This window comes from Leptonychotes weddellii, chromosome 1 (genome assembly GCF_054177405.1).
Source record: "Leptonychotes weddellii isolate Sample4059 chromosome 1, ASM5417740v2, whole genome shotgun sequence".
NCBI lineage: Eukaryota > Metazoa > Chordata > Mammalia > Carnivora > Phocidae > Leptonychotes > Leptonychotes weddellii.
Window position 1 is genome coordinate 119,127,907 of NC_138369.1, and position 25,102 is coordinate 119,153,008.

General features: G+C 39.4%; 1 protein-coding gene across 6 annotated transcripts in view; it reads left to right on the top strand.

The window, feature by feature from the left end:
• The first annotated feature begins 1,536 nt into the window (after nt 1-1,536).
• VPS8 (VPS8 subunit of CORVET complex) overlaps nt 1,537-25,102 on the top strand; it is a 244,539-nt gene continuing 220,973 nt past the window's right edge. For 4 of the 6 annotated variants that reach the window (XM_081830850.1, XM_081830876.1, XM_081830874.1 and 1 more), the window contains exons 1-4: nt 1,537-1,634; nt 13,213-13,457; nt 14,398-14,466; nt 20,889-21,019. In XM_081830850.1, coding sequence (XP_081686976.1) covers nt 13,305-13,457; nt 14,398-14,466; nt 20,889-21,019 — 353 coding nt within the window. In that variant the 5' untranslated portion in view covers nt 1,537-1,634; nt 13,213-13,304. Of the gene's footprint in view, nt 1,635-5,885; nt 5,981-7,287; nt 7,861-13,212; nt 13,458-14,397; nt 14,467-20,888; nt 21,020-25,102 lie in introns of those variants that run through there. The other 2 variants (XM_081830861.1, XM_081830869.1) reach the window with 2 other exon arrangements.

Sequence of the window (25,102 nt, forward strand, 5' to 3'; positions counted from 1 at the left end):
TTCGGTCCTATAATTAATGATTCTCTCCTGTGGAATAGTCTTCTTTTTGGGTCTGTATGTAATTGACAATTCTTCCTGTAATTAACATTGAGTAGTAGTTGGCTCCCCCTTCCAACCTCCCCTTTTAGCCTCCTGAGTCCAATTTAGTGAAGTTTCTTTTCTTTTCTTTTTTTTGAGAAAGAGAGCAAGCAAGAATGGGGTGGGAGGGTGGGAGTAGGGGAAAAGGGAGAGAGGGAGAGAGAATCTTAAGCAGGCTCTCGGGTATGTGGGGCTTGATCTCATTACCCTGAGATCACTACCTGAGCAGAAATCAAGAGTCAGACATTTAACCAACTGAACCACCCAGGCGCCCCTAGTGAAGTTTTCCCTATATTACTCTCTCTGTATAGTGAGCATGTGTTTGGATATATATATATATATATATATATATATATATATATAGTCATAGCTGAAATGTATTTCTTACTATAATGGTCAAAAAAGTTTGAAAGCCACTGCCCACGCCACAGCCACATCAAGCAGCAGCTAGTCCTCAATCTTGATTTGTACTGTCTTTGATCCCATTGTTCCCTCAGCTAGGCATTCTCCTTGCTCTCTGTCTACTGAAATTCTTTGGGGGCCCTAATAAGATACCGCCTCCTCCCTGAAGTGTTCCATCATATTTCCTCATCTGTGATCCTAAAGTGATGGTCTCATACCTCTCTTATACCACTCAAAACAGCCTGCCTTGCATTGTAGCTATGTCTTAGCTTAGACAGAGAGTGTCAGAGGGGCAGGGCTGTGTCTTACTCACTTCTGGGTCCTTTGAAGGCCCAGAAGTATAGTGAGCCTAGCTGATGTGCAATAAATATCTGCCCAACTGAGTATTTTCTAAATGGCCTTCCAGGGGCAACTTCTGTTCTTCCTCCATCCATTTTCTTGACTAAGGCCCCAGCAGGCATAAGATCTATGCCTTGGGCCTAGTGTTATCTACAGTGGTGGCTCTAAAATCCAGTCTGTCCTGAAAGCTTTCATCTTTCTTCAGGAGGAATAAGAGAAATAAACATACATTTTTATCCCTTTAAAAGATATCTCCTTTATTTGAGCATGTGTCTTTCCTATATTTTTGGTGTTAAGATGTTATTTTTTGTGGATCAATGTTGATGATAAGTTAGAAAATAATAGTTGGTTTTTAGTGCGTATTTATTGTCCTTATTTGGCAAAATGAAAAGCTGGCAATTCTATGTTTGTCTTTAAAAAGATTAAGTAAAAATCTACTGGTTGCAAATTCCAAAATCTGGGAATCAACTGTCCTTTCTGGGCTGGCTGAAGGTCGGTTCACTTTCTTAAAGGTCAGATGAATTCATTGACATGGGGCTGGAGGAGAGTTTCTCTTCCCATTTCAAAGACTGTTTATTCGTCTGTGCTTCCAGTCTCCTATTCCCCAAGATGTTAATCACCCATTAAATCCCTGGCGTGAGACATTGTATCTCTGGCCCTTTAAATAGGGGCGTGGTACAGAGGGGCGGACCAGGGTGCGGGGAGGAAAGCGGAAGCGTGGCCATCAGTGGTATATACTGCGCGTGCGTGAGGCTACAGCAGGGGGCGGGGTCACGTGGGCCGGGGGTCCTGGGCTGGAATGGCTGCAAGCGCAGGTAACGAATCTCCCGGGAGCAGGCCAACGGGGTGGGGACAGTAGTGAGCCGCTGTCCCCCAGGCGGGAGGAGGACGCATGCCGGGTTCCTGAGCCTCGGCCCTTTCCCCCGTGCGGCGGCGCGGCCTGACGGAGCAGCCCCAGGCGGACTAACTGGACCGGGGCTCAAGGGCCGGGTGGGGTTGACTTTGGGGCGGAGAGGCGTGTCCTGCGTTTGGCCTGTAGTTGGGTCAGGAGGTTTCCACTTGTTCATAACGAATGTGGGGCTGAGGACAGGTGCACCCGCTTCCCTGATTGTGAGACTAGGAGGTGGATGATCACTCTCCTCCCCAGGACCGAACAGGCGTGCAACCCGCCTTTCCGGCCCGGCGCACAGGTGTGGGCTCGTCTGTCCCTCAAAGACTGGGATGAGTGTGCTCCCCAAGTGTGAGGCCGAGACCTAGATCAGGTGTCCACCTCTTAGGATTGGTGCGCACCCTGTGAGGCTGGTTCCAGTTTGTCTCTGCCTGCAAGCTGTGCTCCAGAGTGAGAGCAGGAGGACAGGGGGGTCTCTAAAGTTTGAGGGCACTCCTGTGTCCTAGTTAGTTCTCCCAAGTGTGGTACTCGGGAAAAGAGGGAAACAGCTGCCTAAAGTGTTTGGGTTTGCTTCAAAGGGAGGTTAGGGTGGGATGAAGTAGGGTCAGCCAGGGAGGTTCCATGGCTGTGGGTTATCAGGATCAGCTGGGAGCCTTCTTCAACTAGGCATGCCCCCTCCATAACCTCCTAATATTAGACTCATATAGAATGGACCGGAAGTCTTGCGTCCTCTGCATGCCCACCCTCTACCACACAACCCCCCCCCCCCAAAAAAAGAAAACACGAAACAATCATGGATGTTGACTTGTGGCACCAACTCCAGATGTCTGTGATTGGGAGGTAATTACATGTCAGGTGTGTGGCACCAACTCCGGATGTCTGTGATTGGGAGGTAATTACATGTCAGGTCTGTGTGTTTGAAGTCTAATACAAATGGGGATGGAGAATCTACCTGTGTTTGTGTAGGACATGGGTTTGCTCATGGTTAAATTTAAGCAGAGAATAGATACTGAATCCTCTGGTAAAGCTGGCCTGTTCCATAGAAAGCAGAGTAAAGATAGGTGGGGGAAAAATTCTGGTTGAACTCTAGGCTTTATATGTCAAAGAGAAATAGTTATATGTGAAAAAATTCTTTCCAGAGCTCTAAGATAATAGTATGTTGATTATCCTTTATTTTCTTTGTATCTGGACCAGCATCAGCGGTTGGATGTTTTTTGTCTTCAGGATATTGAGGCATCATGGCACTTTTTAGCTATATCTCACTCTTTCATAAAGATGTCAACCATTGTGATACAAAATGTCAGTTATGTATGTGAACGAAAAGTGAGACGCTTTGAACTTAAGGAAGTATGTTTAACTTTCGATCTGTTTAGAGTTGTCACAGAGGTTAGACTGCCTCTTGAGCCACAGCTTCAGGTGTAATCTGTATATATTTGTCAGATCAAACTGTTCTAGTCTTAATTGAATCTTGAATTTATGTTTGCATTATCCTCAATCTGTTAGCCCCTGTGTTAACATCTTCCCAGAAGAGAAAACTCCTCTACCTTCAGTAGTTACAAATTCCAGGGAAGGACAATGATTGGCCAAATGTATACAAGAATGTCCTGTGCCTACTTTTCTGGCTAGGTAGATAGGATATTTGATTGGCAGCACAACTAAAATTACTTGTTTGGTAATGTGGAGGAGGAGCAGTTTTCCAAAGGAAAAATGGTGAAGGGATGTTTTAACTGTAATCAAATTTGTTTTTCCTAGCAGTTGAGCAAGAAGTTTCCTTTTGCTCTTTACAAAAAAAAAAAAAAAAAAAAAATCTCTTGTGACTACATCCTTCTTGACACCTAACCAAAAGAAATTGAGGTGACAATTAATTGGAAGTTAATTAAGATGAGTTGGAAAGCCACCATGTACTCAACCTACAACTGAATGGAATCCTGTCTTGTGTGCATTTAACTTAAAGAATTCACTCATACCAATTTAGTGAAGAAGAAGGGGAATATATGTCAGCCTACACAAGGCCCATGTGCTTCTTAGGAGAAGTTCTCTGAGGGGTGGGTGGATCTTTGAAGAGTGATTTTTTTTTTAATTTTTAATTTTTTTTAAAAGATTTTATTTATTTGACAGAGACACAGAGAGGGAACACAAGCAGGGGGAGCGGGAGAGGGAGAAGCAGGCTTCCTGCCGAGCAGGGAGCCCGATGCAGGGCTCGCTCCCAGATCCTGAGATCATGACCTGAGCCCAAGGCAGACGCTCAGCTGACTGAGCCACCCAGGCGCCCCTGAAGAGTGATTCTTACAATAGTAGGGACTTACTGAAAGCTGGAAAGAAGTGATTTTTTTTTTCTCTTTCATTCATTTTACTTATACACATATAAAACTGATGAATAATATTAGGCTTTATGCATAACAGATATTCGTAGACCTAGTTCTTACTATTATTTTGTATATTGTCGTAGGGGATTAGTTTTTTCTTTTTTAGATTGTGGCTGAAGGTTGTGCCTGACAATTCGTAATAATAACTTAGTAACATAATAGTAACTTAGCATCAGGCGACCAGACCGGCAGGTCTTAGGTATTCTTTTTTTCCTCCACTTTTCTTTTTAACATTTGTTGTTCTATATGCACTTCCTAAATTTTAAATGATTACTCTTCTTATTTAGACATTTGCTAAGAGAAAGAGAAACAGAGGTTTGGGCTTTTTCATAGTGGCAGCTCTGAGCATTGTGGGCCTAAATGTGCCTATTCTTGGAAAGAAACTCAGGGGCCAAGTGTGCATCTCATCCAAGTACGTAGTAGCATTGTTACCTAACACAGGGTCTGTTTCTGAAGTCCATGAGTAAGGTGAAACTTGAGTACCCCTGAAAAGTACCTGGGAAGGAGTCATGGTGGAGACTGACCTATCTCTCAGGATGTGCAACACAGCCGGGTTTTGCTCCGTGTTGCAACAGCATACTATTTGTTATTTTAAGCACAGGTGAAATGGATAGTTATGTATGAGGCATTCAAGAACTGAGACTGACCAAAAGGACAGCAGATACCAATCTCCTATCCCATGCTCACCCTGAAATGTATCGTATTGAGTGGAATGGTGTGCAGAGTCCCCATTTCTGTGTGAATCATTTCTTTTTTTCTCTTTACCTTTGCTGAAGATAAATTGAATTCCTGTAAATGGAATGGACATATGATACATTTCCACTGTTTCATCTTGACTTTGTAGGCTGAATTAATGTAAAAGAACACAAAACATCTGAAATTGTGGAGTTTGTGTCATGTTATACATGAACTAAATGATCATTAAAAAAAATCAGTGTTAAGGATTGTAAAAAATCTCATCTAGGTGCAAAGAATGGAACTTGCAAGGTGGTAGGCTTTTGGGGGTAGAATGACTAACCCTATCTTATTTTGAATGACCAGAACTGTTATTTGAAGCCCTCAAAGCCAGTGATTCAGTGTTGCTTGGCTGCTTATGGGGGGAGGAAGGGAGGGATTGGTTAGTTGATTAGCACTAGGAATACAGTGGTGAACAAGACAGATCTGGTCTTTGCTCTCCTGGAACCTTATTACTTTCCTTCCTGAGGGAAGGCAGTGGTGGTCTAGACACTGAAAAAATGATTGCAATGTGACAAGTTTAGTGAAGAAGGAGAACGATGTTATAAGTGCATATTAACAGGGAATCTAGTTCAGTTGAGCAGGACAAAAAAAGGCTTTTTGAGGAAGCAGAGTTTTAGCTGATATCTGAGGGATGAATATGATCAATAGTAGTTGACAAGCCTGATTACATAAAGGTAGAGCTCAATTATAACTTGGCTTACTATGGCATAGATTCCTATAGGCTGTGAGTCAAATAATATCCTATGAAGCTTAACAATTACAGGTAATAAAACTGATCCATTTAATTTGCAACACAGGTGTTAGCCCTGTCTTCCAATTCTTAATGTAATCAGTAAATATTTATTGAACGTTACATACCTATGCAAGTCAGTGAGCCCAGTGATGTGCAGTATACAAAGAAGCGTGGCTACATTTTTCTTTCTTTTTTTTTTTAAGATTCTATTTATTTATTTGAGAGAGTGAGAGAGAGAGAACATGAGCAAGGTAAGGGGCACAGGGAGAAGCAGACTTCCCACCAAGCAGGAAGCCTGACACGGGGCTTGATCTCCCCAGGACTCCAGGACCATGACCCAAAGCGAAGGCAGACGCACAACCAACTGAGCCATGCAGGTGCTCCACATGGCTGCATTTGTATTGTATAGTTGGGGACAAGAGACATAGCCACATGGTGAGTTAACTAATGAATCAATATGAGGAAAGCGCCAAGGCACTGTTATAAAGAAGACATGCATTCTAGATTCAGAGGATGCTTAGGGAAGGAAGGTGCCTGGAAGGAAGGAAAGAAGGAACTTAGATAAATGGAGAGGAAAAGGAAAGGGAAGGTGAACTAGTGTGAGCAGACATGGATAGAAAGGAGAAGCTCTTCTTGAAGGACTCTGAATACAGGTTAATAAGTTTAGTTGTAAAGGAAAGTAAGATCAGCTCATGTGATATCTGGAATCCTAGGCTTAGAATTTGGAATTTTATTATTATTTTTTTCTTTCAAATTTTTATTTCAATTCTAGTTGGTTAACATAGAGTGTAATATTGGTTTCAGGAGTAGAATTCGGTGATTCATTACTTACTTACAACACCCAGTGTTCATCATAACAAATGCCCTCCTTAATATCCATCACCCATTTAGCCCATCCCCTGCCCACCTCCCTCCATCAACCCTCAGTTTGTTCTCTGTTGTTAAGAGTCCCTTATGGTTTGGTTTCCTCTCTCTCTTTTTTTCCTCTTCCCATATGGTCATCTGTGTTGTTTCTTAAATTCCACATGAGTGAAATCAAATGGTATTTGTCTTTGACTGACTTATTTCACTTAGCATAATACACTCCATCTCTATCCACGTCATTGCAATGGCAAGATTTTGTTCTTTTTAATGACTAATATTCCATTATATGTTTGTGTGTGTGTATACAGATGCCACATCTTTATCCATTCATCAGTCAATGGACATTGGGGCTCTTTCCATAATTTGGCTATTGTTGATAATGTTCCTATAAACAATGGGGTGCATGTACCCCTTCGAATCAGTATTTTTGTATCCTTTGGGTAAATACTCAGTAATGCAATTTCTGGGTCATAAGGTAGTTCTATTTTTAACTTTTTGAGGAACCTCCATACTGTTTTCCAGAGTGGCTGCACCAGCTTGCATTCCCACCGACAGTGTAAGGATTCCCCTTTCTCTGCATCCTCACCAACATCTCTTGTTTCCTGTGTTGTTAATTTTAGCCATTTGTGGTGGTATCCTATCACGGTTTTGATTTGTATTTCCCTGATGATGATTGATATTAAGCATCTTTTCATGTGTCTGTTAGCCATCTGGATTTCTTCTTTGGAGAAATGTCTGTTCATGTCTTCTGCCCATTTCTTAACTAGATTATTTGTTTTTTGGGTATTGAGTTTGATAAGTTCTTTATAGATTTTGGATACTAACCCTTTATCAGATATGTCATTTGTAAATATCGTCTCACATTCCGTAGGTTGCCTTTTAGTTTTGTTGATTGTTTCCTTCACTGTGAAGAAATTTTTTATTTTGATGAAGTCCCACGAGTTTATTTTTGCTTTTCCAAGGTCAAAGAGGTTTCTGCTTGTGTTCTCCTCTAGGATTTTGATGGTTTCCTGTCTCACAGTTAGGTCTTTCATCCATTTTGAATTTATTTTTGTGTATGGTATAAGAAAATGGTCCAGTTTCACTCTTCTACATCTAAGCTGTCCAGTTTTCCCAACACCATTGTTGAAGAGACTGTCTTTTTTCCATTGGATATTCTTTCCTGCTTTGTCGAAGATTAGTTGACCAAATAGTTGTAGGTAGAATTTGGAATTTTATACTGTAGGCATTGGGATCTGTTCAAAATGAGTCCATTTACTAGAGAAAGAGAATAGAAAACAAATAGAGGTTAATCATCTATTGTATTTTTCTTCACAAAACAAACCACGAGAAGACCAAACAACACAAAGAAATGGAAGAAGAGAAATACTTGGATTGGGAAAGCTGGAAACAAAGTGGGAATGTAATATTCTTTCCGTATCATGATTTCATGATACCTTTTTGGGGATACAGTAAGTGAAAAAAACAAAATTTGATTCGACTCACCATACTGTGAAAGGTGTCTCATATGATACTTTTAGGAGGAAAAGAATGCCAGTGAATTAAATAGGATCCTGGAATTTGAGCATGGTAGGGAAGGTCTGCCAAGGTAAAAACAAAACAACTTCTACAACAAAAAGTTGGTAGAAGAGTTCTGTATTAGCCCAGCCTAATACAGGTCACATTCTGGAGTTCTTATTCCATTCGTCTGTGTTAAAATGGGGTCACTGATGTTTATATCATACATATATTATTTTTAAATGGTCCTTGAATCTATTACTAATTGGTTGGGAATAACCTTATTAAGAGGGAATAGCCTTCAGAACTGTCAAGATGTCAGATAATCTTAAATCAGAACTATTAAAATATTAGTTTATCAGTGCTGCGAAGAGGACAACATACTGGGTAATCCTGATTCTATGACCTACATTTTTCTTTCGGAATAATGTGATTTCATTCTGGGAGAGACTGAGAAACCATTGATTTTAACGATTGTGTCGCCTGCAGGTACTGTCCAGCTTGGCATCCGCTATAGGAACACTAGATTGCAGGATGTTTGGGTGGAGAACTAGTTGTAGAATTTAGTCTTCAGAGGAAATTATCAGTAGTTTATTGCCAACCTTTGTCCTGGGATAGCACTTAAGTGGTATCTGAAAGTAGTGTCTGCATCATGCGTAATAGAAGTGTCCTATATTAAACATTTCGTCATTGGCCTGTGTATTGGAATGAAGAACTTGCTCAATAAATATTTGGGCAACACCAAGTGATGAGGGAAGGATTAGTATTTCAGAATGGTGGCAATGGGTCCAGAGACAAATTAATTGAAGTTTGTTAGTGTAGTCATTTCCTATTCCTGCTGTAACAAATTACCACAAATGTAGTAGGTTAAAAAAAATACAGATTTATCATTTTACAGTTCTTTAGTTCACTAGTGCACTAGACTACCACTGGTCTTACTAGGTTAAAATCAAGCTGTGGCAGGGCTGGGGTCCTAGAGGCTTAAGGAGAGAATCCTATTCCTTGCCTTTTGCAGCTACTAGAGACTGCCTAAATTCCTTAGCTCCTGGCATCCTTCCTCCTTCAAAGCCTGCAACGTAGCATCTCTCTGACACTGCTTTTTTTTTTTTTTTTTTAAAGAATTTATTTGTTTATTTGTTAGCATAAGCAGGGGGAATGGCAGGCAGAGGAAGAAGCAGGCACGGGGAGAAGCAGGCTCCCTCTGAGCAAGGAGCCCAATGCAGGACTGCATCCCAGGGCCCTGGGATCATGACCCGAGCCGAAGGTAGATGCTTAACCAACTGAGCCACGCAGGCATCCCTGTGACCCTGCTTCTGTTGTCCTGTCTCTTTTCTGACACTCTTTTTTGCCTCCCTCTTCCACATTTTAAGACCCTTGTGATTATATTGAGCCAACATGGATAATCTCTGCAACTCCAGATCCTAATTTAATCACACATGTGAAGTTCCTTTGGACATGTAAGGTAACCCAGTCACAGGTCCTGAAGATCAGGACAGACATCCTTGGGCACTACTATCTTGCCTACCACAGGCAGGTTCAGGCACAGCTCAATTTCTAAAAAATGTGGAGACACTGCTCCAGTGAACTCTCCTTTTCAAAAAAATACCTGAGTGTGGTATCTTTTGATTCCTAGGTCTATTTGGGTTGAATAAATTTGCTGAGTAACATAAAGGTATAATTGCTGGTAAGTGATAAAAGAGGAAGTTGATGCGAAAGCACAATTTTAGAATGACTTGTAGTATATCACACTTATTTTGATAGACTTTTTTTCTGAAGCGTCTCTGATGCTTTGCTGGGGGCTGTACTAGTCTTAGATAAAACCCCTACATTTAACTGATGAAGAAACTTCTAATCTGAGAGCAGAAGTAAGTATATCCTTCCAATAAGGTATCCTTATGATATGCTTAGAACTAGCTAGACCTTTACAAAAGTACTCGATCTTGTTTCAGGATCTTTAACTTTGGAAGAATGTGGAAATCTTGAGGAAATTTTAAATGATAATAGCAAATATTTCTTGAGAACCAAATCTGTGTCCAGGCATTATTCTAAATGCTTTACAGTCATTATGTTGTTTATTCCTCACAGTAGCTCTGCAAATAGGTAGTTGCATTCTAAGAGTCAGGACTCTCCGTTTTAAGTGATTTAAAAAAAAAGAGAGAGCGAGCGAGTGTGTTGGGAGAGGATGCTGGCTTATGTAGCCAAATTGCCAGAATGCTGTGGCCAGAGCGAACATCAGAAGACTAGAACATGGGGTCCTGAGTGGTATCAGGATACTCTGACCTCTTCTCTGGTTCTGTTTGTAGGTTGATTTTATTCTTGCTAGAGAATCTGTTCCTAGAATGTAAAATCTGTTCGTAGAGGTGGATCTCCAGTGACAAGTATAGTAGGTGTTTCGGTGTTTAGTTGATATATATTGAATAAATGACCTCCTTTTCTGCAGAACAGGGTCGGGTGGAGGGTGGGGGTGCTGCTCGCCCTTACTATTCGTTGTTTAGAGAATAGTGGAAGCGGCTTTTCCTCACCAGTTCCATTTTAATGAATCCCAGTGAAGCACTCTGGCTACATTATGCACTCTCTGTTAGTAGGGGATTTTTGATTGGCAGCCTCCACAAGAACCACATGGTTTGAAGGAGCCCTGCCCCCAGCAAGAGGTGCTACTCTGGGCAAACAACACAAATGGCCACAATATTTCATCTTAAAAGGTGTAGAAATAGAGGGGCTCAGAAAGGTAGACAAAATGACCAAGGTCACAGATAGGAACTGGTAAAGCCCAGATTAAAACCTCATTTTAACGGACTCTGGCTTATGTTCTTTGCACTTTGCCAGCATACCACAATAATAGGAGCTCAGTGAAGTGGAGGCTGGAAATGGAGTAGGGTAGCATGGCAAGATGGTGCTCTTTCTTCAGGGGATGCTCGATCACGTAAAACTTCTCGAATGTGGTACTGGTGTTCACAGATGCTGAGCTGCCGTGAGAACCTCTTAAGTAACACCAGATAGGAGGTATAAAAAGCCAGAAAAAAATTGTTTTACTTCCTGAGTTATTTTGCAAAGACCAATGTGAAGAATGAAATGTTTTCAGTTATTAAGTCATTTAAGTAAAAGTGGGGTTTTTTGAGGTGTGGCTATTGTAGTCTTTTCCATTATTTTTTTAATGTGTAAGAATAAAAATAGCTGTCCTCAAGAATCACTGAATGTGAATTAGATTATGCTTGTTTGCAAACATTCCTTGACTAATTGTAATCATTTTTCCTAAGTGGTACAAATAAGAGAATTTTATTAAGAAGGAATTTGTCATGAGTCTTCTTTGAAGAAAGGCATATAAGCTCATATTGCTTCTGCCCTTGGCTCACTGCAAAAGGAGAAGTACATTTAGTACCTGAGGTTGGAAAGCTACTTTCAAATGTTGCCAGAAACAGAGTGCCCTCAGTTATGTCTTCTAGGAATGTATTTGACTATCATGTGTTTGTAGGACGGAGCCTTGGAGTCTATTTCTGTGACATGTGAAAGAAATTAGTCTGTATTTGGTAATATACCAAATGTACTAGCTAGAAAAATTGGTTTCAGCTCTTTAAAAATAAGTCTTCATAGTCTACATGTCTTACATATAATAGATACTCATTTCTTTTAATCTGATAAAAATGAAACTTTGCACAAAGTGAAATTCATCATAAATACTAAAAAAAGGAGCCTAATTGGATAAAATTGTCAGTGAATTTTGGGCATTTTTTTTTTAAACAATACCAGCAACTAATTTTCAACTCCTTTTTATTTATTTCTTTCTTTTTTAAAGATTTTATTTATTTATTTGACAGAGAGAGACACAGCAAGAGAGGGAATACAAGCAGGGGGAATGGGAGAGGGAGAAGCAGGCTTCCTGCAGAGCAGGAAGCCCCATGCGGGGCTCCATCCCAGGACCCTGGGATCATGACCTGAGCCGAAGGCAGATGCTTAACAACTGAGCCACCCAGGTGCCCCTTTCAACTCCTTTTTAAACAGTTAGTTCTTTCAGTGGCTTAGTTGTCAGCCTTTCCTTTGCCTTCACTTCATTAAGGAGTGGGATTGAGAGAAGTTCATATGGTGGGCCGTGGACAGTATGTAGTTTGAAAAAGCTTCCCATAGAGAGTTACTGCATGTGGCTGGGTACTTTTTTCCCCATTGATTTGATAGTAATAAGTTTTTGTGACCAGGAGAATATTCAGTCACAATTTGCTTGACCTAATCACTTCTCACCATAATTTATGAAATAACTAAGAAATGCAATGTCAGACCTTTGTATATTGCTTATGACCTCATATATTGTTTTGTATATTGCTAGTCTAGAAAACAAAATGAGCTTTGTTTTTACTGTCATTATTACTATGGCGTTATTTCTGTTTTCATATTTTTATTTCTTTATTTCTAAACAGGCAGAGCTCAGGGAGGGACTTTTAAAAATTTGGCCACTTGTAGCCTAATTAGAACACAAACTAAAAACACTTAAGAACAAATTTAATCATTAAACTTAAATTATTTTTTCCTGAATATGTTTTTAGTTTTCTAGCAATTTTGCAGACAGTTGTTTTCTATTTTGCAAGTAAACAAAACTCTTTTTGATACGGCATTGTATCCTTTAGAGCTATGAAACATATAAAACATTTGCATACTTTTTTTTAGTATTTCAGTTTTCTCTGAGAATGTCCATGTTTTTCTACGACTAGCTTTCTTCCTAGAAATCCTAGAAATCCCTAGTTGGCTGCGGTCTTATTTTATTCTGGCATCATTGTTGTCTCCCGTAATCTGAACGCTTAGGTTTGCTAGTGTCATATTAAGTGGCTAGCTATCTGTCCTGGGTCCTCTGTGTCTACACAAGCTCCCTGAGACATCTGTGGCCCTGGATGGAGGCCAACGGCAAAACTGATTTGTATGCTTTTCTCCAGGGGAACTGGAGATCTACTCTGAGGTTTGGGAGTATGAGGGAGGGGTTAATTGCAGTTCTTGGCACCAATTTACCCTCATGCTGCTAAAACATAAATCTGGATGGTACCAAGTCTAGTGGCTGAACTTACCGCAAGTCTGTCACTGTCACCAGACTTAATGACTTTGGGTGGTGGGCGACTTCCCAGACTCCTGAGTTAGATGTTCCTCCTTTGTGCTCCCATAGAAACTCTCCCCCAATATCATACCTCAGACCATACTGATTTCTCTTTGCCTTACAATCAGATGATTGATGAACAATCAGTTTCCACAAAAGTCTGACCATATAAGTCTTTGGAATGTCCAATTGAGGAAATCTAAATAATGTATATTTTTTCTTTTTTGAGAAGAGATCATTCAGGTCATCATGATTTAAGGCCAAAAATCAAAACAAAACAAAACAAAACTTGCTTGGATTGACTGAATTATAACTATTATAAATATGGAAAATGAACCAGACCATGAAAACGTGGAACAGAGCCTCAGTGCCAAGACTACTGAAGAAGAGCTGAATAAGTCTTTCAGTCTTGAAGCTTCACTTTCAAAATTCTCTTACATAGATCTGGACAAGGAACTGGAGTTCAAAAATGATCTGGTAAAAATTCAGCTTTTGTTAAGATGGTTAGAGCTATGACCTAAAGACTCAATCTGTCATTTTTGCATGAATTAATAGAAGTCTGTGTGCAGTTTTATGGGATAATATCACTCTTCATTTGTGTATGTCATTACCATTTATGAAGCACTTTAACATATGTTCTCATCTGAGCCTCACATACTCTGATAATCCATTTTATAGAGGAAGAAGCCAAAGTGCAGCTGGCTATGTTAAATGAATGCTCAAGATCATAGAGCTAGTGCTAGGTTTAGGAATCTTGTGCAGGGATTCTTAAAAAATATTTTATTTATTCTTTGAAAGTAGGCTCCACACCCGGCATGGGGCGCGAACTCATGACCCCAAGATCAAGTCGCATGCTCTACTGACTGAGCCAGTGGGGCGTCCCATGTGCAGTGATTTTTTTTTCCCATTGATTTGATAGTAATAAGTTTTTGTGACCAGGAGAATATTTAATCACAATTTGCTTGACCTAATCACTTCTCACCGTAATTTATGAAATAACTAAGAAATGCAACGTCAGACCTTTGTCTATTGCTTATGACCTCGTATATTGTTTTGTATACTGCTTTCTACACTTAGAAAATTGGGGCTTGTCATGAGACATGCTGTGTTGTCCTGTTTAGAATGCACAGGTCAGAGTTCATGAACAAAAGCTTTCTAGACAGGGCTGTCAAGATGGTGCAGTCAGTGTATATTTGTCTTTGAGAATCAGTGAATATGTGGATAGGATAAGAAACAATTCTGTAGTCTTTTGACCTGATCCTTACTACCATGGATCATCGAGTTGGCTCTCTGCATGATCAGTTTGGTGATATGTTTGTCTCTTAATTGGTAATGGCTCTAATAAATTTAAACACCCTCACAATATTCTGAGAGGGAAAGCAGCATTATATGAAAATAATTTCTTTTCTCTATTTAGATTGATGACAAAGAGTTTGATATTCCTCAAGTTGACACTCCTCCAACACTGGAAAGCATACTCAATGAGGTAAGTGTATATTAATGATCACGGTCCATTTTAGAATTGATTTTAATGCTTTTGGGTTAATTATAGTGTATGTATCTAGATCTGCACCATCCAGTATGGGAGCCACTAGTCACATGTGGCAATTCTAATGTAAATTAATAATAGTTAAGATTGAAATTTCAGTCTCAGTTGTACAGGTACATTTTAAGTTCTCAGTTGAAATTCGGCTAGTGGCTAGTATAGTGGATAGCACAGGAGCAGAGTATTTCCGTTGTTGCAGAAAGTACTGTTGGACAGCACTCATCTAGGCTGTGAACTTCTCAAGGGCAGAAGCCATGTGTTGTTCATGTCTGTGCCCAGTACAATGCCTTAGACTTGGTAGATTTGAGAAAACATTTTAGTAAGCAAGTTGAAATAGTAAATTCACGTCACTTTTGAGATTTGTATTATGTTTCAATTATGTCCTCTCTACCGGTGATACTCAGATAGCTCATCCTCTGATACTAGAGAGCAGCTGCAACCTTGAAATGCACCTCATCATCCTGCTGTGTAAAGGGAAAGCCTCCACAGGGTATCTTATGAGTGCCGTCTTTGTTAAAAAGTTTCTCAGAGTTTTGAAATGATGTTATTCTTTTCTGAATTAGCAGGTCAGAAAGGCTTTATAAAGGAACTTTGTGGAAGTAACATGTTGGTGACGTACGGGAGCTTTTATGTACCTGGCATCTGCTGACAATTCTTCAACTCAGTCTTCTTGATCTTTTAAAAATTTGCTTAAGACTCCTTTTGGAAGTTTTAGCTTCAAATTTGAGAAAGATTTTTAAATGCGTGAATCTGTTTTGGATCCATAGTTTTCTAAAAGATAGTGATGCAGAGGTTCTCCAAAAACAATGCCCGCTGAATGAGTTGGGTCTTGGTCTTTATTACTTTTACCCCTATACTTTGGGGGTTGTACCCAACACTTTATAGGATGCAAACTACTTTTCTTTGTGAATTGTATCTTTTATTATTCCTGTATGACTTTGATTTCTATTTTTATATCAGTTTGATGTTGCTGTTCCTTTGAATATATTTTAACTTGTATGATCTGTGTTAAGATGTAGCATTTTAAATTTTGACACAGAAGGCTTTGGTCAATGAAAGAATAACTGGTTACAGTGATACTTATTTACTGCTTTCTAATAGAGAAGAAATCTTTCATTTAGAGATGAAGAGATTAATTTTAGTCAGTTTTGTTAATGTCTTAATCATATCCTCATTTCAATTATTTTACTAAGTGTGAAATAAAAGCAAGCTTAGAAGGTTGTATATAAAGCCATATTTGAACATATTTGTATAAAAATGGCAAAGGGCCCCTGGGTGGCTCAGTCAGTTGAGCATCTGCCTCTTGATTTCAGCTCAGGTCATGATCTTAGGGTCATGGGATCCAGCCCTGCGTTGGGCTCCACGCTCAGCGGGCAGTCTGCTTGAGATTTTCCCTCTCCCTTTACCCCTCCCTCCAACCCCCCCCAAATAAATAAATAAATCTTCAAAAAAAAAATGGCAAAGAAAGTGGTCATATGAATGAAACTAGTTCATAGTGAAGAAAAACCATCTTTGCACAATTTAGTTTTCTATGAGTAATAGTAAGTATGGTCATTAGTGGTTTACTGAGAAGATAATAATCTATCTGAGAAGATAATACCATCCTCACTAGTAATTTGCATGTCTCACATATTTGCTCATAGTGTTAGATGCTGGGATTATAAAATGCTGTATGACTGTCTCTGACTTTGAGAGAGAAATAGGACTGGACATTGGCCAGCCTTCCCATCTCCAAGGAGCTAGGCAGGTGGATAAGTGAAAGCAAAAATAAAAATTTAAGTTGTAGAACCGTATGAAGGCTATTGGGGGAAAAGTATTAAAATGATTTTAAAAAAGAAAAAAACAATGGGAAGGGCAGAAGTGCAAAATGTGAATAAGCACTTGTTCCAGGATATGTGGGTGCACATATCGTATAATGTTCATTAATAGCAATCTGCCGAGAGGTTGGGAAGAAATGGACATCCAAGATGTTTTATAGACTGGAAAGCTAGAGATTACGGAGACATCATGTATCTCAGAATTTAGGGCATGAAATAATGGCAGTATGCCTTGTCCTTGTCTGAAACTGTGCTACCTCTGAGGTTTTTAATTGTGAAGTTCCATTCTCTAACCATAGCCACCCCCTTGCCTCCCATTTTCTTACTTCCTTAAACCTGTTCTTTGACCTAATCAAGACCGAGTCTCTTGTTTCTTCCTAGTCTCCCAGTCTGGGTAGTTCCTGCTTCACTTCATTTCTACTGTGCAGCCAGATACTTATTTTGAACTTTTTACTCAAGTGTAGCGTACATAGAGGAAAAGTACACAAATTGTGTGTAGCTTGGTGAATTTTCACAAACTGAATGCACTGTGCAACCAGAACCCATATGAAGAAATAAAACATTACTAATATCCCAGAACCTCTTCGTGTGCCCCTTTAGTACCTAACCCCAGGATAATCACAATCCTAACTTCTACTAGCATTGATCAGCTTTCTTGCTTTGAACTTCATATAAATGGAATGATAGAGTATGTGCTTTTGTGTGTCTGACTTGTTTACCTCAATATTATGTTTTTAGATTCATTCATATTTTTGTATGTAATTGTTCATTCCCATACATAAAAAAACCTTTTTTAAAATTATTTATTTATTTATTTATTTATTTTTAAAGATTTTACTTATTTATTTGACAGAGACACAGACAGCGAGAGCAGGAACACAAGCAGGGGGAGTGGGAGAGGGAGAAGCAGGCTTCCTGCTGAGCAGGGAGCCCAATGTGGGACTCGATCCCAGGACTCTGGGATCATGACCTGAGCCGAAGGCAGCCGCTTAACGACTGAGTCACCCAGGCACCCAAAAACTTTTTTTTTTTTTTTTAAGATTTTATTTATTTGTCAGAGAGAGAGAGCACAAGCAGGGGGAGCGACAGGCAGAGCAGGCAGAGGGAGACGCAGGCTTCCCACTGAGCAGGGGGCCTGATGCAGGGCTCAGTCCCAGGACCCTTCGATCATGACCTGAGCTGAAGGCAGCCATTTAACCCGCTGAGCCACCCAGGCATCCCCCCATACATAAAATTCTTTATGTGTATACCATTATTTATTCATTTTACTTTTGATGGGCATTTGTGTAATTTCCAATTTCTGATTACTATGAAAAGTTGCTGTGAGGGGTGCCTGGGTGGCTCAGTTGTTAAGTGTCTGCCTTCGGCTCAGGTCATGATCCCAGGTTCCTGGGATCAAGCCCCGCATTGGGCTCCCTGCTCCATGGGAAGCCTGCTTCTCCCTCTCCCACTCCCCCTGCTTGTGTTCCTTCTTTCACTGTGTTTCTCTCTGTCAAATAAATAAAAATCTTGAAAAAAAAAGTTGCTGTGAATATTCTTATTCACTTCTATATATGTATGCATATACATATACACACACACATTTCTGTTGGTTTTATACTTGGAATAGGAGTAGAATTGCTAGGTCATGAGATATGGGTATGTTCAGCCTTAGTAGATACTGCCACAGGTTTTTTAACGTGGTCAGAATAATACATACTTCCAGCAGCCCAGTATGGGAGTTCTGAATACCATATGCTCATCAACTTTTTAATTTTCTCCTTTTCACTTTACCCATTCAGTTCTTATAGGTGTGTAGTGATACCACATCATAGTTTTAATCTGAATTTCCCTGAAAACTGATGAAATTGGGTGCCTTGACATAGGGTTGGGCCATTTGGATGTCTCTTTCGTGAATTGCCTTTTCATGTCTTTTGCTCACTTTTTTAAAAAAACTTATAGGAATTCTTTATATGTGATGTATATAAACCCTTTATTAGATATATGTATTGCAAATATCTTCTTCCATTCTGTGGGTTACTTTTTCACTCTATTAATGGTTTATTTTGATGAGCAGAAGTTCTTAATGTAGTTCAGCTTATTTTGTTTTTCCATTATGGTTAGTTTTTTTGTGTGTCTTGTTTTAAGAAAATTTTGAAAATTCCAAGGTCATGATGATGCTATCTTATTTTGTTTTAAAATCTTTCTTTTTTCTGCCTTTCAAACTTAGATCTGCAATTCATCTGGATTTTTTTGTATATGATGGTGTGAGGTATGAGCCAGCACCATTTACTGGGGAAAAAAAAAAAAAAAAGTGATGTCACTTTTGTTTTAAATCAGGTGATCATATATGTGTGGGTGTGATTCCATTGGTCTTTCTACACTTGCTCCAATATCACATTCCAATGTTTGATATAATGGGTTTTGATATCTAATAGTCTCAGATCTTTGTTGTTGCTCTTCAAGATTGCCTTGGTTATTCCTGGTCTTTTGCATTTCCATGTAAGTTTTAGAATCACTTTATTAGTTTACATACAATGACATATACACACACTGAAATTTGATAGGATTATGTAGATTTTACATATCTGTGCAGGAAAATTGATATCTCTGCTGTGTAGATAGTAATTTTAAATTCAGCCTTATTGATAGGCTTCAATTCTCTTCTTTCCTTCACTTTTTCTTTCATGTATTCTGTAAGCCCTCAACCCTGGCTTAGTTTAACTGATCTGTTTTCTTTAATTACATCCCAAGGCTGCTTAAGAAAATCAGGTAAGATTCTGATTGGCCCTTTGCTTAAGCCCTTGGTGCTGCAGTTCTCATTTCTAGATTATTTCCTTTCCCTTTTCCCTACAGCAGTTGTTCCACTCTACAACTCTCAAGAGACAATCTCTCCTTGTTAATTCTAGCCTTTTTCTTAGCAGACGTGTGTGTGTAGATACCTGAAAAGCAGTTGGAAATATGGGCCTAAACCTCAAGAGAAATGTTGATACTGAAGTTTGGAGTCATTAGCATGACATGGGATTTGAAGCTATAGGTATGGATTAGCTCCATATAGGAAGTTTGTGAACTTGGAAGAGACGAGAGCTAAGAATATAATTCCAGGGAATAGCATCAATCAGAGGTTGGGCTGAGGAGAAAATAGAGAACATGACTAGTAGAAGAGGCCTCATAAGTTGGGAGGAGTAGCAGGAAAGAGATGTACTGGAAACCAAGGGAAGAGAAAGTTTCAAGACGTAGGGAGTGGTCAGTAGTGTTAAATGATGCCAAGAGGACAAGGGCGTGCTGACTGAAGATAGGCCAGTGGATTTGGCTAGTACTTTCAGCAGAGGTGGTAGTCAGTAGCTAGCAATGGTGGAGAGTACAGATAATGAGTTGAGATTGCTCTCATATAGGCATCGATGGAAATGGTAAGGCAGAATGCAGTCCAACCGAAAGAGGAGTATGATCAGAGCATTTTTCTTTAATGTCTGTTGCTCGGAATCACCCTGTTCAAAGCTAAACTCCTCATTCTGCTTTATCTGCCATTGTTCTGCTTTCTTAGCTCAGAAGTATCATCTTTTGCCTGGTTGTTCAAGCTAGAGACCTTGGAATCCTCTTTGATTTCTCCCTTACCTCCCCACCTCCCAGCACCCCCCCCTTTAAATGGTAACCAGGGTCCTTGGGTTTTCTCAGTAATGTCTCTTTCATTTTTCCTTCTCTTGACCTCTTCTGCCACATTCCTAGCCTCCACTCTCCTCTTTTTCCTTGACAATGCCTTATCTTCTTAATGGTTCTTAATAGTTTCCTTGCCTCAGTCTCCCCCAGTACCCTCATCCATCTTCCTACTGCCCCATTTATCCTTGTAAAAGGTGGTTCGCATCATGTGTGTCTACTTCTTAAACATCTTAGTTGCCTTCCTACTGTCTACTATATATAGTACACTAGTTCATTAAATGAGTGATACATGTCTGGCATTGAACTCTGGGCACTAGGGAATATAGTGGTAGACAAGGAGGACATGGGCCCTGCTGTCACCTGGCTTAATGGAATATAAGGCTTTTTACAGTTTGGGTCCCAGCTGATCTTTCTAGGATCACCTCTAACTCCTGCTCATATATTTGAGGACTATGTCCTTTTCCATGAGCAAAATCCATTTTATGAAATCACTGTGTTTGCAGATGCTCTTTCAAGCCCAGGATGCCTTTCTTCTGTTTGTCATATTTCTCACGGCATACTATTTGTAGTAAGGTGGTATTTGTTTTCTTCTAATTAGCCACTGGCTGTTAGTTAACTCGTAAAGCATCTATAGAGGTTTGAATTTTAAAAAGTATTCTGCTAACAATAATTTGCATAACTGCTTCTTCCTGCTACAAGGAAGAAATTTTTGGAGTGAACTCTTTATAGAGACAGAGATCTATCTAGATTAATTTTCTCTTCTATGCCTCTCTGATCAATAACAATGCATGGAAAAGAGAGAAAAAAGCAGAAATAAGCACGAGTGTTTTCAAGAAACCCATTAATGCCTGTCTGCCTTATAGGGTATTTGGAATTGTGAATTTATTGATCCATATTCTTCCAATTTAGACTGATGATGAAGATGAGTCTTTTGTTCTTGAGGATCCTACACTGTTAAACATTGATACTATTGATTCTCACTCCTATGATACTTCGTCTGTGGCAAGTTCAGATAGTGGTGACAGGACCAACTTAAAAAGGTAAGTATTCACTTAAATCACACTTGCATATAGTTGCAGTATTGATCATTTAAAATGTAAATATGTCTTTATGCTACAGTGTGGTCTGCTGAAGCCCTGCATAGGGAATAGAAGGCCCACTTGGGTGGAAATAATATGCTTATTAGATCCTAAAGATTTGGGCACTGTTGAGGGAGAAGCTAAAAAGGTGGATGCCATGGGGCGCCTGGGTGGCTCAGTTGGTTAAGCGACTGCCTTCGGCTCAGGTCATGATCCTGGAGTCCCTGGATCGAGTCCCGCATCGGGCTCCCTGCTCGGCAGGGAGTCTGCTTCTCCCTCTGACCCTGCCCCTTCTCATGTGCTCTCTCTCTCATTCTCTCTCTCTCAAATAAATAAAGTCTTTAAAAATAAATAAATAAATAAGAATGAAAATAAAAAGGTGGATGCCATGGCCACTGTCCTCTGCACCCCCAGTAGGAAGCCCTAATAGCAGCCAGGGGCCCCCTGGAAGCAGTAGAGCCCTAGGAGGGAGTACGAGTCCAATTTGGCACAGTGTCTATGGTAGAAACATGGAGTTTGGTTCACCTCGCCACCCTTATGCTCTCTGCATTCCCTATCCCCTTCCTCCCACTCTCTAAGGTCAGATCCAGCATTCCTTCATTCCCTTGGAATGGGTTCAGAGGAGAATCACAAAATGATTAAAGATTTGGGAAAAGGACTTCTAACCCTAAATAACTTCATTTTGGCTGCTTTTCACCTCCCAAATTCTTGGAGAGCACATGAAAAGGAAAGCGAAGTGGAGGAAGCATAATGTAAATACTTTATTGAATTCATGTGTAACTTTAATGTTGATAAAGTCATGTGTATTTTTCCTTTCTTAAATTTTGCCTGTATTAGTGCTGTCTTCTTTAGCATGTCAACTCTTGTGGGATAGGGACCATTGCTGGATATATTAACCTGTTCATCACTATCTCCTACAAATGGATAAATATGTTTTTTCCCTCAGCTTTATTGAGATATAACTGACATATAACATTAGGCAAATGTAATGTGTACAGTGTGATTCTTTGATACACTATTTATTGTGAAATCATTACCACAATAGGGTTAGTTAACACCTTCATCACCTCACATAATTACCATTTCTGTTTTGGTAAGAACATTTAAGATCTACTCTTTTAGTAACTTTCAAGTGTATAACACATTATTGTCAGCTATAGTCCTCATGCTGTACATTAGATCCCCAGAACTTATTCGTCCTACAACTTGAAGTTTGTACTCTTTGACCAACATCTCCACATTTCCCTCACTCCTCAGCCCCTGATAGTACTGTTCTTTAGTCTTTTTTTAAATTCCACATGTAAGTTAGATCATATAGTATTTGTCTTTTTCTGTGTGACTTACTTCATGTAGCATAATGCCCTCAAGGTCCATTCATGTTGTCACAAATGGCAGGATTTCCTTCTTTATCATGGCTCAATAATACTCGTGTGTGTGTGTGTGTAACCTCTTACCTTTACCCATTTGAAGATATTTCCATTATCTTGGCTATTGTGAATAATGTTGTAATGAACGTGGCAGTGCTGATATCTCTTTGAGATAGTGATTTTGTTTTCTTTGGATATATACCTAGAAGTGGGATTGTTGGATCATATGGTAGTTCTATTTTTAATATTTGGGGGGAACTTCCATACTGTTTTCCACAGTGGCTGCACCAGTTTATATTCCCACCCACCAGTGCACAGGGATTCCCTTTTCTCCACATCCTCACCAACACTTGTCATCTCTTGGCTTTTTTTTTTTAAGATTTTACCTATTCATTTGAGAGAGAGAGAGAGAGCATGAGTGGGGGCAGGGAGAGGGAGAAGCAGACTCCCTGCTGAGCAAGGAGCCCAATCCAGGGCTCGATCCCAGGACCCTGGGACCATGACCTGAGCCGAAGGCAGATGCCCAACTGACTGAGCCACCCAGGTGTCCCTCTTGTCTTTTTGATAATAGCCATTCCAGTAGGCGATACCTCGTTGTGGTTTTGATTTGCATTTCCCTGGTGATTAGTGATGCTAAACAGTTTTCCATGTACTTATTGGCCATGTGTATGTCTTCTTTGGAAAAATGTTCAGATCCTCTGCCTATTTTTTACTCAAATTGTTTGGGTTTTTTTTTTTTTTTTTTTTGCTATTGAGACAGTAGTCTCCCTTTTCCACAGGGGATACATTCCAAGACCTCCAGTGGATGCATAAGACTTGCAGATAGTACTGAATCCTATATAAACTATGTTTTTTTCCTGTATATACCTACAATAAAGTTTAATTTATAAATTAGGTACAGTAAGAGATTAACAACAACAATAATAAAATAGAACAATTATAGGAATATACTATAATAGAAGTTATGTGAAAGTGGCCTCTCAAATATTTTATTGTACTATACCTACCCTTCTTATAATGTCTTGAGATGATAAAATGCCTATGTGATGAGATGAAGTTAAGTGAATGACATATGCATGACACTGGGTTAGGCTACACTATTGACCTTCTGACAGTACCTCAGAAGGAGGATCATCTGCTTCTGGATTGTGGTTGACCACAAGTAACTGAAACCATGCAGATAAGGGAGGATTGCTGTAGTTTTTGGATATTAACCCCTTATCAGATAAACAGTTTACAGATATTTTCTACTATCCCATAGGTTGTCTTTTCATTTTGTTGATTTTCTTTTGCTGTGCAAAAGTTTTTTAGTTTGATATAGTCTAATTTATTTATACTTGCTTTTGTTGCTTGTGCTTTTGATGACCTATACAAAAAATCCATTGCCACGACCAATGTCAAGGAGCTTTTTCCCTGTGTTTTCTTCTAGGAGTTCTATGGCTTAGGTCTTATAGTTAAGTCTTTAATTCATCTAATCCCTATAATTTTTGTGAGCGGTGTAAGATAAGGGTACAGTTTCATCTGCATGTGATTATCCAGTTTTCCCAACACCACTTTATTAGAGACTGTATTCTCTCCCCATTGAGTGCTTTTGATTTCATTGTCAAATACTAGTTGAGTGTATATACAACTGTTTATTTCTGGGCTCTCCGTTTTGTTCCACTGGTCTCTCTGTCAGTGTTTATGCCAGTACCATACTGATTTTTGTTTTGTTTTTTTGTTTCATACTGTTGATTACAGCTTTGTAATACAGTTTGAAATCAGAAAGTGTGATGCCTCCAGCTTTGTTCTTCTTTCTCAAGATTGCTTTGGCTAATTGGGGTCAGTTGTGTTTCTAAACACTAACAGTGAAATATCTGAAAAAGGAATCAAATAATTTATAGTAGCATCCAAAACGATGAAATACTTATGAATAAGTTTAACCCAGGAAGTGTAAGAGCTGTACGCTGGAAATTATAACACATTGATGAAAGATATTGGGGACACAAATAAATGGAAAAATATCCCACGTTCATGGATTAATATTGTTAAAATGTCCATACTCCCCCAAACCATCTGTAGATTCAATGCAGTCTCTATCAAAATCCCAATGGGATTTTTCACAAAAGTAGAAAATCCTAAAATTTGTATGGAACCATGATAACTTAAATGATTTTGACCATCTGGTCTCCACCTGCTTCAAAGATAATGATGTCTTTTAATCAGTCACAGGAATAAAAGGCACAACATAAGGAATACAATCAGTGATACTGTAATAGTGATGTAACGGGACAGCTGGTAGCTGCGCTTGCAGTGAGCATAACATAACGTATAAACTTGTCAAGTCACTAAGCTGTACACCTGAAACTAATGTGTGTCAACTGTACTCAAAAAAACATATATGGGTCTTTTTTTTTTTTTTTTTTTTGCCTTATTTAATGTCAGAACTCTTTTGCATAGCATCAGTCTGGTCCCTGCTTACCATTTTGACCTAATCTCTAAGCACCCCTACTCCCATCCTCCTGGTCCATGCCTTTTGTGTACTTACACTCCCCTCACACACTGTGCACATTTACATCTTCATATTTCTGTTTGTGCTTTTTTGTTGCCTGCCAGACTCCTACTAGTTATCTATCAAGGCCAGGTCAGACATCTTTTTTTCTGTAGCTGTCCCTGATATCCCCCTAATAAATAAGAT